This window comes from Chiloscyllium punctatum, chromosome 32 (genome assembly GCF_047496795.1).
Source record: "Chiloscyllium punctatum isolate Juve2018m chromosome 32, sChiPun1.3, whole genome shotgun sequence".
Classification (NCBI taxonomy): Eukaryota; Metazoa; Chordata; class Chondrichthyes; order Orectolobiformes; family Hemiscylliidae; genus Chiloscyllium; species Chiloscyllium punctatum.
Window position 1 is genome coordinate 62,409,213 of NC_092770.1, and position 18,664 is coordinate 62,427,876.

The following is an 18,664-nucleotide window of genomic DNA, read 5'->3' on the forward strand; positions in this document are numbered from 1 at the left end:
GTCCCAGTCGAACTCATGTTGCTTGTCATCTGAGTGTGTGGCGACTAAGGATAGCTGGTCTTGTCGTTTCGTGGCTAGTTGGTGTTCATGGATGCGGATCGTTAGCTGTCTTCCTGTTTGTCCTACATAGTGTTTTGTGCAGTCCTTGCATGGGATTTTGTACACTACATTGGTTTTGCTCATGCTGGGTATCGGGTCCTTCGTTCTGGTGAGTTGTTGTCTGAGATTGGCTGTTGGTTTGTGTGCTGTTATGAGTCCTAGTGGTCGCAGTAGTCTGGCTGTTAGTTCAGAAATGTTTTTGATGTATGGTAGTGTGGCTAGTCCTTTGGGTTGTGGCATGTCCTCATTCTGTTGTCTTTCCTTAGGCATCTGTTGATGAAATTGCGGGGGTATCCGTTTTTGGCGAATACATTGTATAGGTGTTCTTCTTCCTCTTTTTGCAGTTCTGGTGTACTGCAGTGTGTTGTGGCCCTTTTGAACAGTGTCTTGATGCAACTTCTTTTGTGTGTGTTGGGGTAGTTGCTTTCATAGTTTAGGACTTGGTCGGTGTGTGTGGCTTTCCTGTATACCTTTGTGGCGAATTCTCCGTTTGGTGTTCTCTGTACCATCACATCTAGGAATGGGAGTTGGTTGTCCTTTTCTTTCTCTCTAGTGAATCGGATTCCTGTGAGTGTGGTGTTGATGATACGGTGTGTGTTCTCTATTTCTGTGTTTTTAATTATTACAAAGGTATCATCTACATATCTGACCCAGAGTTTGGGTTGAATTTGCGGTAAGACTGTTTGTTCTAACCTTTGCATTACCGCTTCTGCTATGAGTCCAGAGATGGGTGAGCCCATGGGTGTGCCGTTGATTTGTTCATATATTTGGTTGTTGAATGTGAAGTGTGTTGTGAGGCACAGGTCCAGTAGTTTGAGTATGCAGTCTTTGTTGATAGGTTCCCCGTCCTGTTGTCTGTTCTGTATGTCCAGCAGGTTGGCTATTGTTTCTCTGGCTAGGGTTTTGTCGATAGAGGTGAACAGTGCCGTTACATCAAATTAGACCATAGTTTCTTCCTTGTCTATGTGTATATTTCTGATGATGTCCAAGAATTCCTGTGTTGACTGTACAGAGTGTCTGGATCCGCTGATCAGGTGTTTCAGTTTCTGCTGTAGTTCTTTAACCAGTTTGTGTGATGGTGTCCCTGGTAGTGATATGATAGGTCTGAGTGGGATTCTGGTTTGTGCACTTTAGGTAGTCCATAGAATCTGGGGGTGTTGTTGCTTTCAGGTTTCATTCTTTGTAGGTCAGACCTGGTTATCTGTCCATTTTTTTGTAGATTCCTCAGTGTGTTGTTTATCCTATTGGTGAGCTGTGGGGTGGGGTCAAACTCCCTCTATTGGTAGGTGTTGGTATTTGCAAATAGTTGTTGTGCTTTTTGCATGTACTCTGCTTTGTCCAGGATGACCGTCATTCTGCCTTTGTCTGCTGGTAGTATGATTATGTTCTTATCGTTTCTTAGTGCTTTTAGTGCTTCCCTCTCCTTGGTATTGAGGTTATGTGTTTGTCTTTCCCTTGTTATCAGCGGTACGATACTTTGTCTCACTGTTTGTTGTGTCTCTTCTGTCAGTCCATTGTTCCTGAGATATATGTACGTGTGGTGATGGGTAAGTGGAATCTCTCTGTTACTGGGATAGCTCATTGAATCGGCGCATAGGCAATTGTTCTGGAAGATTCTTATGTTGGGTGAACCTTGCAAGATTTCTGAATAATTAAAAGGAGGACAGTACTTTGTAGATTGAGTCTGTTAAGGGGTTTCAAGTCAAAGATGAAGGTAAGACACAGATTAGGAAACCATGATCGAACTGATGCAAACAGCTGGACGGGGTGAATGGCCATCTCCTGTCAGGTGGCAATATACGTAAAAGCCTCACTGCACAACTTGAAGAAGGCTCACCTGAGAAGGGTGCAGACCTTCAGCTTACACCTGTTAGATGTGAGGGGCAAGGGCAGCTGACTCCCTCTTCTGTTCTAAATCGTGGCATGTTTGACGGCCTGATAGAGTTCAGAAAGACTTTTAACAATTTCTCTGTCATTGGTCACGTTCAGAAGGAATTGGAATTGGATCTCAAATGCCAAAGATAAATAGATTTTTGCCACTTGTCTGTTAGTGTTCTAAATTCCAAGAGCAAGGGGTTTAGGAGTGACAATTTTAAAAAAGGTTGATTTGGGCAGTGTGTTGGTAAGCTGGCTCCATTCAGCTGACCTCAGCACTTAACAGCAGAATAGTCAGCTGCAGAGAGAGGGAGAGGGGACTGTGAGTTTCAAAAGGTTTGTGACTCCTTTAAAGGCAATAGCAATATGTGTTTTGGGATTCTACTGTAAAAGAAGAAAGATTTGTATTTATCTCAGCTTTGTATGACCAGCAGATGTCTCAAAGCACTTTACTGCAATGAAGTGCCTATTGACGTACAGTCACTGGCATAAACGTAGCTGTATTTGGCACTGAGCCAGCACCCACAGAAAGACATTGAATGATGACTGATCATCATTGTTTTATGGTGCTAGTTGAAGGATAAAGTTTTGCCAGAATACTGGGGGATAACCCCCCCTCCTCCTCTTACAAAATGTGTCATGGGATCTTTTACACACGATGAGGCAGATGGGGACTCACCTTGTTGTCTGGATTGGAATGAGGTCAGCCAGGTGGATCTCACCAAATTTGAGTTTCCTGTTTGGGGCTGTTAATCTGGTCCAATCAGGGACCCCTGGCTGACAGAGATAAATAGCAGTGTCAGAGGTCTGTTCACTCTAGGAGTTGGCTCTGAGGGAGCCAGATCAGTGTCAAGGACTTTCCACATGTAAATAAAAGGTGACTTGGTGACTGGATGCCGGCATCTGTGGAGTTATTTCAGTCTAGTGTACACTTCAACTTTTCTGGCAGTGTGGCACTCCCTCAGTACCACACTGGGAAGTTGTTATCCCATATTGTGCTCACGCTCTTGAGTGGGACTTGAAAAGAGAAGATTGTGATCCCAGAGTAGGGGTGCTCCCAGTGGGGCCTCAGCTGATGCTCTGTAGGTGCATGGGTTCCCTGGACCACACTAGTTTTCATGAAGCAGGTCATGGCAGCTACTGCAGAGTGTTAGGGCAGAAAGTTCCAGCACTACATTAACCTCTCAGCTGCTTTCTTTGTGTCAAAGGTGTTTGCTCACTCACCAAGAAGTTAATTTGAACTTAGTTACAGGATTGCTTTCATGAATTTGGAGGGGACTTACACTAATTTGGAGGTTTGTGTGTCTGATCTCCACTTGGCAGCTGTAACTTATTGGAAATGCTTGTTTTGCATTGACCTGAACACCAGCTGAGGGAGGATATTCCGGGAAATACATCCACGGAAGTTATTTGGGTGGAACTGAGAAATAAGAAAGGGATGATCACCTTATTGGGACTGTATTATAGACCCCCCAATAGTCAGAGGGAAATTGAGAAACAAACTTGCAAGGAGATCTCAACTAAGAATAATAGGGTAGCTATGATAGGGGATTTTAACTTTCCAAACATCGACTGGGACTGCCATATTGTTAAAGGTTTAGATGGAGAGGAATTTCTTAAGTGTGCACAAGACAATTTTCTGATTCAGTATGTGGATGTACCTACTAGAGAAGGTGCAAAACTTGACCTACTCTTGGGAAATAAGGCAGGGTAGGTGACTGAGGTGTCAGTGGGGGAGCACTTTGGGGCCAGCGACCATAATTCTATTTGTTTTAAAATAGTGATGGAAAAGGATAGACCAGATCTAAAAGTTGAAGTTCTAAATTGGAGAAAGGCCAATTTTGATGGTATTAGGCAAGAACTTTCAATAGCTGATTGGAGGCAGATGTTCGCAGGTAAAGGGATGGCAGGAAAATAGGAAGCCTTCAGAAATGAGATAACAAGAATCTAGAGAAAGTATATTCCTGTCAGGGTGAAGGGGAAGGCTGGTAGGGAAAGGGAATGCTGGATGACTAAAGAAATTGAGGGTTTGGTTAAGAAAAAGAAGGAAGCATATGTCAGGTACAGACAGGATAGATCGAGTGAATCCTTAGAGGAGTATAAAGGAAATAGGAGTATGTTTAAGAGGGAAATCAGGAGGGCAAAATGGGGGCATGAGATAGCTTTGGCAAATAGAATTAAGGAGAATCCAAAGGGTTTTTACAAATATATTAAGGACAAAAGGGTAACTAGGGAGAGAATAGGGCTCCTCAAAGATCAGCAAGGCAGCCTTTGTGTGGAGCCACAGAAAATGGGGGAGATACTGAATGAATATTTTGCATCAGTGTTTACTGTGGAAAAGGATATGGAAGATATAGGCTATAGGGAAATAGATGGTGACACCTTGCAAAATGTCCAGATTACAGAGGAGGAAGTGCTGGATGTCTTGAAACAGTTAAAAGTGGATAAATCCCCAGGACCTGATCAGGTGTACCCGAGAACTCTGTGGGAAACTAGAGAAGTGATTGCTGGGCCTCTTGCTGAGATATTTGTATCATCGATAATCATAGGTGAGGTGCCGGAAAACTGGAGGTTGGCAAACGTGGTGCCACTGTTTAAGAAGGGCGGTAAAGACAAGCCAGGGAACTATAGACCGGTGAGCCTGACCTTGGTGGTGGGCAAGTTGTTGGAGGGAATCCTGAGGGACAGGATGTACATGTATTTGGAAAGGCAAGGACTGATTCAGGATCGTCAACATGGCTTTGTGCGTGGGAAATCTTGTCTCACAAACTTGATTGAGTTTTTTGAAGAAGTAACAAAGAAGATTGATGAGGGCAGAGCAGTAGATGTGATCTATATGGACTTCAGTAAGGCGTTCGACAAGGTTCCCCATGGGAGACTGATTAGCAAGGTTGGATCTCATGGAATACAGGGAGAACTAGCCATTTGGATTCAGAATTGGTTCAAAGGTAGAAGACAGAGGGTGGTAGTGGAGGGTTGTTTTTCAGACTGGAGGCCTGTGACCAGTGGAGTGCCACAAGGATCGATGCTGGGTCATCTATTTTTGTCATTTACATAAATGATTTAGATGCGAGCATAAAAGGTACAGTTAGTAAGTTTGCAAATGACACCAAAATTGGAGGTGTAGTGGACAGCGAAGAGGGTTACCTCAGATTACAACAGGATCTGGACCAGATGGGCCAATGGGCTGAGAAGTGGCAGATGGAGTTTAATTTAGATAAATGCGAGGTGCTGCATTTTGGGAAAGCAAATCTTAGCAGGACTTATACACTTAATGGTAAGGTCCTAGGGAGTGTTGCTGAACAAAGAGACCTTGGAGTGCAGGAAGATAGGATAGTGAAGAAGGCATTTGGTATGCTTTCCTTTATTGGTCAGAGTATTGAGTACAGGAGTTGGGAGGTCATGTTGCGGCTGTACAGGTCATTGGTTTGGCCACTGTTGGAATATTGCGTGCAATTCTGGTCTCCTTCCTATCGGAAAGATGTAGTGAAACTTGAAAGGGTTCAGAAAAGATTTACAAGGCTGTTGCCAGGGTTGGAGGATTTGAGCTACAGAGAGGCTTGAACAGGCTGGTGCTGTTTTCCCTGAAGCATTGGAGGCTGAAGGGTGACCTTATACAGGTTTACAAAATTATGAGGGGCATGGATAGGATAAATAGACAAAGTCTTTTCCCTGGTGTGGGGAAGTCCAGAACTAGAGGGCATAGGTTTAGGGTGAGAGAAATATATAAAAGAGACTTAAGGAGCAACTTTTTCACGCAGAGGGTAGTACGTGTATGGAATGAGCTGCCAGAGGATGTTGTGGAGGCTGGTACAATTGCAACATTTGAGAGGCATTGGATGGGTATATGAATAGGAAGGATTTGGAGGGATATGGGCCGGGTGCTGGCAGGTGGGACTAGATTGCGTTGGGATATCTGGTCGGCGTGGACAGGTTGGACTGAAATTTCTGTTTCCATGTTGTACATCTCTATGACTCTGTGACTAAGAAGACCAGCAACAGGGACAGAGCAGCAGTAATCTTCTCACAGATCCTTTGCCCCAAACGAGATGGGGAGGGGGAGCAGTAAGCAGAGAGCTGCAACTCAGGAGCCATTAAGATGCAAAAAGAAAAGCTTCCATCAATCTAATGCAGCTCCCACTTGTGCATGATTGATGGTGAAAAAAGCTCAAAACCCATTTAAATATCCTCAAGTGGTGAATCTCACACCAAAAACACTTCTATGCAGACCTCATATCAGAAGCAGCTCATTCTGTAATGACTTCATTAAACTGTCAATCAAGTGTGAATTCCAAAATGCTGCTGAAATAATTTTAGTTTTTAAAAGTCAGTTTTCGTAATGCTGTACAGGCAATCCACAATTTATGAATGTCTGACTTTTGAAAGCTCATGCTTACTAACGACAGCCCATATTAATATTAAATTCAAAGATTGGACCTGCAAATATTTTCTCGTCCTTGCGAACACTTTTTAAAATTTGTACTGCATTGTGTTCTGACTTACGGACTGTTATGGACTAGGCCAGACCATAACTTTGCAATTTGCTTTGGTATGTGTACGGTGAAAATTACCCGGAGTAAGTTAGCTAGGTTGACTACCATGTTTTAAAAGACAAAAGTTTATTCAAAAAATTACGATATGTACAACAAAGAACACAGAGTGGCTCAGTGGTTAGCACTGCTGCCTCACCACGCCATATTCAGACTCATGACTGATGGAGTAAATGTAAACACTATTGAATGAAAGCAAAAGTCTGCAAAACTGTCAAATATGAAGTAGGTTTTAAAAACATCTCACAGGGACTTGGGTTTGATTCCGACCTCGGGTGAGTGTCTGGGTGGACTTTGCCCATTCTCCCCGTGTCTGTGTGGGTTTCCTCCAGGTGCTCTGGTTTCCTCCCATGGACCAAAAATGTGCAGGTTAGGTGAGTTGGCCATGCTAAATTGCCCGTAGTGTTCAGGGATGAGTAAGTTAGGTGCATTAGTCAGGGTAGGCATCCTTTGTTGAGGGAGGAGGAGAGCTTCCACCTATCGTATTCTCACCCCCCCCCCCCACCAAATCCTCTCCCCCCTACCTTTTATCTCAGCCCGCCTGGCCCACCAGCCTCATTCCTGAAGGGTTTATGCCAGAAACATCAATTCTCCTGCTCCTCGGAAGCTGCCTGGCCTGCTGTGTTTTTCCAGCATCACATTTTTCAGCATTAATCAAGGGTAAATATAGCGTAGAGGGAATGGGTCTGACTGGGTTACTCTTCAGAGGGTCAGGTGCACTTGTTGGGCTGAAGGGCCTGTTTCCACACCGTAGGGATTCTATATAAAAAAAATAGAATATACATAGAGCTCAGACTATCCCAAACTAGATTTAATTATGCTGTTCTGCATATACATAACAGTCCCAATAAACAAACCCCCTTAAACACAGAGTAAAAATGAAGCAAAGGCTTATAGGTCAAAGTTAGTAGGGCAGAAGGAGAAAGAGTTAAGCCTGTTTGCACACAGCCCACTGCTACACTGACTCAACCAAGTCTTTAGCTTCTGTTCCCCTCTCATTGTACAGGTCACTTCTAAAACATAAGATTTGGCCTAGAGTCTCATCTGTTTACGTGTCAACAAAAAGGCCACCTGATACCCTTTCATCTCTGTCCCAAACCCAACCGATTCAGAGCCCGGAGTGTTCTTGACCTCTCTTTAAAAAAAACATCAAGGACACAGCATCCTTGAGAAAAGGAACAGCTTTTAGAAAAAGGGCCAGCTTTGTGACATGGACAAATTAGTCTACTCAGGAGTAAAACCTGTTCACAATCCAGGAATTGCCTATAATCGTAAGGGACATGTCAACGGAAAGCTCAACTGAAACTCTATGATCAGATAATACTGATTTTTCTAACTTGTATCTGTCAATCAAGGTACTCCAGATGGGTTTCATTTAATTCTCTCTGATAACTGTGGCCTGTTTTTTTTTCTTCAAGTTTTCAATGTGAGATGTTTTTAAAAAATACTTCATATTTGACAGTTTTGCAGACTTTTGCTTTCATTTACGTTTATTTCATCAGTCATGAGTCTGAATATGGGCAAGGCCCTTGAACCAGTCAAAATGGTGTCCGTTTGAACTCCACATGGAGTTCATGTGGCTCATTTGTATTCCTAAGTGTAAATCGTACCTTTCCCCCTTTCTCATACTGGTTCTGTTAGCAACGGGATCGTTTAGCTCTGTCTTCCACATGCTGTTTAGCACACAAGGTATCCACTTCGTCAGCTTGACACCTCATTTTTAGGTATGGCATACCTTAGTGCACTCTCCATTGAACCAGGACTAATCTCTTGGCTTGATGGTAAAGGTTGAATGGGGGATATCTATGGTGATTGGCAAAAAACATTTTTTGTTTGAAAATTTACTTTTGGGACTTAGATATTGCTTTGGTCAGCATTTATTGCCTGTCCCTATTTGTCCTTTGAAAAGGTGGTGGTGAGCTGCCATTTTGAGTTGTGGATGTGCACAGTCTGTAAGTTGACTCACAATGCCATTAGTGACAGAATTTCAGGGTATCCAAGTTAAATCTGAAGTAAAAGGTTTGTACTAACATTTCAAATGGTTAAGATTTGGAATACATTGATAAAACTGTGAAAGCACATTCAATTATAACCCTTCAAAAGGAGAATTCAACAAATATTTAAAGATGACAGGTGTGTAAGGATGGGAAAAGAGCAGAGAAGTGAAACTCGTAGCCCACATCCCATGAATGAATAAAAACAATCTGCGCTCTGTGGTTACTCAGCCTTCAAAACCGTTTCCCTTTATTTACTCCATGTGAATGATTATGAAATTAAACATCTTCTCACAACACCTTTTAGCCTTTTCTGATCTAAGGAGAATAATCCCAGTTTCTCCCAATATTGTCTATATAGTTGTAATTCCTTGAACCATTCTGTTAAACTCCCCAAAGCTTACATATCCTTCCTAAAATGTCCATATTAAAGTCAATGATTCATCACCATAAGTTTTAATAACAGAGACACATCTGGTACAAAATAGCTGCACTCTTCAGTCAGGAGCCTGTTGGTTTTAGTGAGATTACTGCAGTGCAGCAGACTCTCCATTTCCAACCACTCTCCTTGAGCCCTCTCAAATTACGGTAATCCTTTCTTGTCAGCTTTTTCCGAATGGCGAGCTGGAACTCTAGGGTGCTGGTGCACGATTTTTCGTTCACGTTTGTCAACCACACGTTCTGGGAGCTGGCCCAAACACATGCCCTGTGAAGGCTGGAAGTGCCAATTTCAGTGCCACCTTGCACATGTTGCTGACACCGTGGGATTGTCACTTGCACAGAGCTGGCAACTCTGTTTAGATCATTCATTTCATACTTACTCCACCCTACTTCTGCCGACTTTCTGTCTTGCTGTGTTCCTCCAACCTTTGTTGTTTTCAGAAGGCTTTGGGTGTGGTAGCTCTGATAGTGAAACAGTATACCTAATATCAAAGTTCAAACTGAAGATGGCCTTTCAGCTTGTTGAAGCTAATCCAACTTCGGCTTCACAATACTGTGATTTTACTCTTGATCTACATCCTTACATATCCTTCTCTGGGCGTCTATCTCATATCATGTTAATTAAGAACGACCACCTAGGCAATGTCTGTTGGCTTTTGTAGGGCCGAACCATTGTGCATCAGTAATTGTGTATTACGACTGAAGAAAACTGATACGGGAGTGGGGTGGGGGTAGCAAGTGATTCTTCTGATTGGTTCATATCATCTTTTGGTAACACTCTTTTTCAGATATCTACTTGACCGAGTAACGCAACTGACTTCGCTTTGAAACTGTCGTAAATATAGGTCACAATTAAAAAAATAGACAGAGGAAGCAAAATTCAAGTTATAATTCGACCTGATTGTTTGAAGTATTTACTGTGTGCACTTGTGACTTAGGCCCATAAGTTGTCCCTCATACATACAAAATTGTGTTGTAATGCCGCTATTCTGGAAGTTATAAAAAATTTGGCCCATCTTTGTCCTGTTTTTAATTCATAGAAATTATTCAGTTCCAAACCGGTTTGAGTAAAAGGAATCACAATATTTACATTTTACTGTCAACATGTCCAAAGTCCTCTTGCATTGCCATTGTTCCCAGAATTCCATCTTGAAATTTCAGTCCTGCCCCCACGGAACTAAAATATGCCCTTATTAAAGTCTCAACTGTTATCCTACATGACTGCCAATGTTAAACCATTCCTGACGGACTAAGTGACTGACATGGAGCCTTTGAAGCCATTGACTGTTCATTTCTTCTCCAAATCCTCTCGTCCATCTTCCAGTTTGGAACTTCATTCACCTTGTTGTTAACCCTCTGGTCAGAGCCTGAAGTTCACCTGCATTATCTTCTCTTCTCACTTTTCTCTTTACCTGTGGTGTTCCCCAAGGATCCATATGTGGCTCCTTACTATTTCTTATCTGCATGCTGCAGCATCATATGAAATTGCAATCGCAGATAAGTTTAAATATTTGAATGTTCATCTAGTAGATGCTCCATCTTCTCAGCTCCAGACATTTGAGCTCCTCCAAAACTCTGAGCTGTATCCCAACCGGCACCAAGGTCCCAATCACCCATTGCCCTCCAGTTGCTGGTCTATTTTGGTCCCCTGTCTGGTAACAGCTCAATATTAAAATTTTCCTCCTGTTTTTAAGGCCCTCCACGTCAATATCCCTCTCTCCCTGTAACCTCCACCAGTCGCACAATATCCCATTCATTAGACCCCTTGATTTAGGACTTGTTGAGTATCCAAATTTTAATTTCTCCACTATAGATAACTACACCTTCAGATATTGAGATACTCAACAAGTCCTAAATCAAGGGGCCTAATGAATGGGATATTGAGACCTTAAATTCTGGAATGCTCTTCCTAAACCCCTCTATCCCTTCTCTTGCTTAGACATTCTTTAATGGTCTTCTTCAAACTTTTGGTGTTTTGAAACAACATCTCTTTAGATAGCTCAGTGTCAAATGTTGACTAACAATCCTCTTGTGAAGCATTTTGGGACATGTGATTTTATTAAAAGCACAATATAAATTCATTGTAAAACAAAAATACTGCAGATGCAAGAGATCCGAAATAAAAACAAAGTACTGTGGAAGCTCAGCAAGTTTGGCGGCTTCTGTGGAGACAAAAGAATGGAGTTAACATTTAGAATCCAGCACAACTCATCTCCAAATATTCATTGCTATTGTGCTTATTAATGATGGCATTCAGTTTAAATTGCCTTTGCTAAGGAGAAAATCCAGCACAGTCTGTCACAAAAGAAAGTGGGTTCTTGAAACTTGAAAACTAGCTGCTGGCAGAATTTCATACCCAGTTTAACTCAACACAAGTGGTAAAGATTCACTGGTCATCTCCAATACATGATAAGAGATTCAAAATAATGTAAGCATTGTCCTGAGGTCCCAGTGAAAGCTGAGTATGTTAACCCACTGTCATGAATTTGTGTCTTCCATATAACAACATTGCAGCCAAAGGGAAAGCTTTATTTACTGAATTGTGCTTCATTTCAAATTCAATAAGTGACTTACTTTATTCTTCAGCCCCCAGAAAAACATACACAGTGGAGGAAGCAGTGGAAACCATTGGATTTGGGCGATTCCATGTTTTGTTGGTCTCAATCATGGGGAGCACCAGTGTAAGTATTGGTGGAAGAGACTGGGGGACCTTTGTCGTACATAATAACAGAACATTGACTGGTGATTAACAAAGACAAGGATATGCACAACTTTCAATAGATGACTAGCACAGGCGAGTGTCAGAAAGTACAAAGAAATAAGACAAGGGTGGTAAATATTTAGCAAGTCTGGCATCTATAGAAAGAGAAATTGGGTTAACCTTTTGTCAAAAGGGACAACATGGTGACTCAGTGGTTAGCACTGCTGCTTCAATGTCAGGGACCTGGGTTCGATTCCATCCTTGGGTGAATGTCTGTGTGGAGTTTGCACATTCTCCCCGTGCCTGTGTGGGTTTCCTCCTCTGCTCCAGTTTCCTCCCACAGTCCAAACATGTGCATGTTAGGTGGATTGGCCAGGCTAAACTTCCCATAGTGTCTAGGGATGTGCAGGCTAGGTGGATTAGCAATGGGATATGTAGGGTTACAGGGATGGGGAAGGAGGTGTTGGGTTCCTGGTGGGATGCTCTTTAGAGGGTCGGTGTAGACTCGATGGGTTGAATGGCCTGCTTCTTCACCATAGGAATTCCATATTCTAAAACTTCAGGAAGGTAGCAAATGATACGGGCAATGTTAGGGAAAGAACAAGTGGCAGTAATAGAAATGGGAGACACTGAATGGCAATAAAGCATGCTGAGCAGAACTGATAATGCAACTAAGAATGAAAAGAAACACAAGACGTCCAGAGGATGTTTGAATTGCAGAATAATGAACCATGCGGAAGCGGGAGAAAACAGGTCTGAAATAGGAGAAAAGTTAGATTAATATCAAAGCTTGTAAAGGAAAGGAAATAAAACAGGATCAGAAGTTGTAGTCAGAAAATGATAGACTCAGTGTTGAGTCCGAAAATGACAAAATGTCTAATGAAAAGCGCGATGCTGTTCCTCAAGTTGCACTTCAGGCCAGTCTAAGTACAATGTAACATCTTGTCCTTTGAAAATTGCTGAGTCATTGTGGTTTCATTCACCCAGTACAGAAAACCTTAGGAGCCTTGAAGGAAAACAAAGGCTAATGTTACAATCACCACAAATACAGCAACAGGAACAGAGTATTCAATACCAAATTAAAGCCACTAGGTTTTACATTTTACCAAAATGCTGTAATTTTCAAAAACTGCATTCAATTCTGATCTTCCTACTATAGGAAACATGTTGTGCAACTTGAAAGGATTCACAAAAGATTTACGAGGATGTTGCCAGGGTTGGAGGGTTTGAGCTACAGGGAGAGACTGAATAGGCTGGGGCTGTTTTCTCTGGAACATCAGAGGCTGAGGGGTGACCTAATAGAGGTTTATAAAATCGTGAGAGGCATGGATAGGGCAAATGGACAACATCTTTTCCCAGAGATGGACGAATCCAAAACTAGAGGGCATAGGTTTAAGGTGAGAGGGGAAAGATTTAAAAGGGACCTGAGGGACATCATTTCATGCAGCTGGTGGTACGTGTATGGAATAGAGGAAGTGGTGGAGGCTGGTACAATTACAACATTTAAAAGGTATATGGATGGGTCTACGAATAGGAAGGCTTTAGATAGTGATGCTGGCAAAAGGGACTAGATTAATATAGAATACCTGGTCGGCATGCACAAGTTGGACGGAAGGGTGTTTTTCCATGCTGTACATCTCTATGACTCTGAGTTCACTTGATAAACCAGATCTCTAATATCTGAGAGATAAGGTGTTGAGCTTAATTCCAGATGGTGGTGATTTTGGAGGCAGAGTGTATTTAATTACATTAAATTTAAAGGGTATCCCGCGTTTTTGTGCCTTTTCCCAATTATGTCCAGGCAAAAAGGTTTATTAACATGCTCCCAGAGGGGATGTCAATTAAACCCCTTCAGTGGGCATTTACCCCCATCATAATTTATATCTGTCAGCAGTAGGTGAGGGTTTTCCACCTGGGATGCCCGAAAAATGAAACCCTTTCGAATTTTTTTTTGTGGTATGATGTTAGAATTAGAATTAGATTTTATTATCACATGTGCTCAAGTATAAGAAAACACGACTACAGTGAACCATTCTCTGTCGCCATCTTGGTTAAAACACCAAAATCTCAAAAAAAAAAGCAACAGCAGAAATAAAAGAAAAACAAAAGGTAAGAAACATGTCTGAATCTCAAAGTTTAAGTGTTATCTCCATAAATGTGTTTGGAACCACCAATGAGGGCCTTGGGCCTGAAGAGTCAGTCAGCCTGAGAGTCTCACCCTGATCGTTGAGAGGAGTCATGTTTTATCCTTGCTGCTGCCAACCCCGAACTCCGGGAGGAGCCGCGTTTGCCACTACTGCCTCCGACTGCCACCATTCCACGCACAGCCCACTCTCCCTGCTGTATTGATTAACCCGCCGCAAAATACTTTAAAGAAAAGAAAAAAAATTAAAAGAAGAAAAAAGAATGAAAGCAGGCAGGAGCGGATAAGCACTGGGTACTTCTAAGGGAACATGTTCTAAACTACTGCCACTCTATACCACTGAGACAGGATGTGATGTCATAGCCCCATGAATCTGTACTCAGAACTGTAAACATACAGTCTTATATTCTACTAAAGAACACACAATCTTGTTTTGCCCGTGGTATAAGTTTGGTCTATTTACATGGAAGAGATTTACATGGTCCCAGGACAGGTGTGGCCCTCATTCAAAAGTGCTCGCTGCCTGCTTGAAGTGCCCAGCACAGGTACGGGAGTGTCACTGAAAGTCACCCTTTGCCTTTTGTGACCTCTGTCCCCACCCTCACTCACCTGTGGCCTTGGTGGTCTTAGGCCTTCACTGGGTGCATTGATAACTGCCACCGCTCCCATTGGTGCTAACTGGCAATGGAGTGTTGTCAGCCTCTGATTGACTGCCAACTAAATCCTGGGTTCTAAACCCTGGGGAACTTGTGGTCAGTAAAGTACCTGATGGACACTTAATATCATGGACCATTCCCCAATGGGCTCTCACCAACTCTTTAGCCAGTGGACCAGAACCTACAGTTTCCTCATAGTCATGAAACTCCACGACTGAATCACAGAGAATTTTATGTCACTGAAACAGGCCATTGAGCCCAAAATGCTCTACTCATGTTGATGTATCACGCATTAGCCTCCTTTCATTACTTTATCTTGTTTTGTTACCTCTCCTCTCATGTATCTGAACACATCAGATGACACTACCAACAATGCAGCACTTCCTCAGTGTTTAATTTCCTCATTGGGGTTTGAACCCACAACCTATGGGTCAGATTCAGAAAGTATTACCACTGAGCCAAGGTTGAGGCTGAGTTGACAGAGAAAGGAAGACAGTTTGGATTCTTTGGTCTTGAACCATTACAATTGGAGAGAATGTTGTTGAGATACTTGAGAAAATAAACACTGGCCATTCTCAAGGTATGTCGTAGGTCATGTCTTAAACATGAGATCCATGATCTAAGAGGAGGAGATGCAGAAGCAGTTTCCTCATGATCTTTCTCTTTTCCTGGGTGGGCTACAAACAAGGCCAAAGAGACTCAGCCACTCTTTCCAATGGAAGGAGGGAAACTTTCCAATATAAGTACCTCTGTAGATAGCATGCAGTGTTTAGAACTTCTGGTCTAGTCTCCACTCATTGTCTGGAAAACATTGCAACCCTTGTGCATCCTGACTTAGCATAGTCATGTGACCTCATTCATGAGGCACTGACTGGGATCATCTATCTAGCAGCCAATTTCAGCAAAATCACAGTCCAGACCATTGTTTTGAGAAGGTGTAAATGCTGTCTAAAATGGAGCTGAGCTTGAAACATGAAGGGTTGTGGGGGGAGCAATACAGTCATTAGCAGACAGACACAGGAATATTCAGAACTGGGAAAGCTGCTACAAACATCTCAAAGAGACTAAAAAAGACCAAAGAAGCTGAAAAACTCTGTAAGATGCAATGACTGAAGCTTTCCCTCTCCCAATCCTGGTTGAAATGTACAGTGATATGAAGTAGAACCGGCAGTTATTCGACATATAATAACGAAATTACAAAACTGTGATTGATCTATTTAACATGCCAGCACAGCCAAGAGTAGTGACACCCTTACCATTGTTGGGGAGAGACGACAACATTGATAGGGTTGTGCACTGGTGAACCAGTCATTCTTAACAAGAGCCAGAAACAAAAACAGAAATTGCTGGAAAAGCTCAGCAAGTCTGGCAGCATCTGTGGAGAGAAATCAGAATTAACATTTTTGGTTGAGTGACCTTCCTCAGAATTCTAATTTAATTACCTAATCAACAGTCACTCCAAATGGCAACTTGGGACCCATGTACACCAATTCTCATCTTGATCATATATGGCTGAAGACATAACTTTGTGTGACAATTGTATGACTTTATGAGGTGTATTTATTTATGACAAAAGGTTGTGACAGAGGTGTTTGACAGTCTGTTCCAAAGCCAATAAAATAAACAGCTTGTAAGGCCTTGGGTTTTTTTTTGAAGTTGGCACAATAGACACAGCCTGAATGGGTGGGGTTAAGGTCCACAGTGCCAGTATTTTTATAGTTTTAGTTTTTCCGTGGCAGCTGTTGCTAGGGTCTTGAAGCTGGGTTTGGAAGTTGCAGAATATCTCTCCCTGCTACTCAAGTGTTTTCTCGATATCTTTCCTCTTGGACTGGACAATTGTCTGTGAGACTATCTATTTTACTGAATTTGCCTTTTACCAAGGGGGTGTTTATGGGATGTTACGTTACAACGCGGGGTAAACCCTCCTGTTCAACTTACACCCACAACACAGAAAAGACTTATCCCATGCAGTAATCTGTGAAAATTCGAGAGGCCAAGAACTATTTAAATTAAAAATTAACAACTTTACTTCTTAAAGTATAACAGAAAATAATTAACTAACAACTAGTTACGACTCTTTTCTCTAACCTATGTTTTACCCTCCCTTCCATAATACTAGTCCGATAAAAGTCCCCAATTAAGATGTACCACAAATTCGAGTTTTCAAAACCAGCCAGCTGTCGAATCCTCTATTTGGATCTTCCTGTGTTGTCTTCTCTTCTTCTTAGGGATTATGCTTCACAGGGCACAGATCTATAAAAGTATCTTTAAGCGAGCTATTTTTCGGGCAGTCTCTATATGCTGGTTTCATGGCAGTTCTTCTCCCAACTGTTCAATTTTCCCCTGTCTTATACCCCCAGAGTGTCGGATTGTGTCATTGGCTTTTAATATTGTCAATATACTCAATTCAAACTTGATTGGAATTTTTTGGGGTATAATTTAAACTGATTGCCTAATTCAAATCTGTTGTTGTCTACAGGCAACCAGCTACATGAACTGCTGGACCACATGCTACGTTGTACCTTGTTGAGAATACTCGGTGCTGTCAGGTAGTTCTGCTAGCTTCTAACTTTCTTAAAGGTGCAGTACACCCACATCTTCATAACCCCTCCCCTCTTTAGAAAAAATGAACCATATAATTTTCATGGAAATTATAATGAAAAGGTGGTTTCATTCTTTTCTTCTACTTTTTTAAACACATTCCCCTGACATATAGATAACATTAAAATAAGTTCACCCTAACTTCTTCCCATCACACAAATATACAATATTAAATAAATACAAATCTCATCTAAACTTTATCAGTTAAATTGCAATAAAGCATCAGCAATTACATTCTTATGACCCACAACATGTATGATTTTTTAAATTAAAAGACTGTCAGATAAGACTTCAACGAAATAGTCTCATATGCTTGTCTTTAAAGCCTTCTAAGAATGTAAGAGGATTGTAATCCATGTACACAACGGTCTCTGACACATTGTTTGTTTGTGACATAAGCATTAAAATGCTGTAAGGCCAGTACCAAACTCAATAGTTCTTTTTCAGTTGTGGAATATTTACTCTGGTGGATGTTTGGCTTCTTCGAAAAGTAACCAACTGGCAGTTCAAACCCATCCTTATCTTCCTTTGGGAGTACAGCTCCAAATTCAATGTCACGAGAATCTTTCAATGGTCACTTTAAACAGTTTTGAAAAGTTTGGTGTAGTTAAAACTGGTGCACAGGTTAATATTGCTTTCAAATGGTCGAATGCCTCCTGACATGGTTCTGTCCACCGAAACTTTGTGCACTTCTTCAGCAAATCAGTTAAAGGTGCCACTACACTGCTGATGTTTGGAACAAACTTCCAATAGAACCCACTGAGCCCTAAGAATTGAAGCACCTCTTTCTTCGAGTTGGTGGTGGAAATTCCTCGATGGCCTTCATCTTTGTCTTCCGTGGGGTCATCCTTCCATGACTGATGTTATGCCCCAAGAACATCACCTCTGCTTTTGCAGAGTCCATTTCATTTAAGTTTGTCACCAATTTTGCTTCTTGTAGTCATTCAAAGAGCTCTGCCAACTGTATCATGTGATCTTTCCAGGATTTACTAAAGATCACTACGTCGTCCAAGTAGACTGCACAGTTTGTTAACCCAGCCACAACTCTGTTCATGAGTCTTTGGAATGTGGTGGGTGCGTTCTTCATTCCAAAGAGTATCACTTTAAACTGATATAGCCTATCTGGGGTTACAAACGCAGACATTTCTTTTGCCGTCTCTGATAAAGGTACCTGTCAGTAACCACGCATTAAGTCCAACTTGGTGGTATAACTGGCTTGTCTTACTCTCTCAATACAGTCCTCCAATCTAGGAGTTGGATATGAGTCCGATTTTGTAACGGCATTGATCTTCCAATAATCCACTCAGAATCATTGAGTCCCGTCTGGTTTGAGAACTAAGACGATCGGTGAACTCCACTCACTCTGGTTTGGTTTGATGATGTCCTCATCAAACATGGCCTCCACCTCCATCTGGACCTGTCTAGCTTTGAAAGGATTAAGCCGATAGGGGTGTTGCTTTATCAGAGCAGAATTCCCTATGTCTACTTCATGTACAATAGCATTAGTCCTCCCCATCTGGTTCTTATATATGTCCTTATACTGCAGTAACAAACCTTTCAACTGTATTCTATGCTCCTGGCCAATGAAAATGTTTTTGTACCTT

General features: G+C 41.9%; 1 protein-coding gene across 3 annotated transcripts in view; it reads left to right on the top strand.

The window, feature by feature from the left end:
* svopl (SVOP-like) overlaps window positions 1-18,664 on the top strand; it is a 152,116-nt gene that overhangs the window by 63,000 nt on the left and 70,452 nt on the right. For all 3 annotated transcript variants that reach the window (XM_072552496.1, XM_072552497.1, XM_072552498.1), the window contains one exon: window positions 11,546-11,640. In XM_072552496.1, the coding sequence (XP_072408597.1) occupies window positions 11,546-11,640 (95 nt within the window). The remainder of the gene's footprint in view (window positions 1-11,545; window positions 11,641-18,664) is intronic.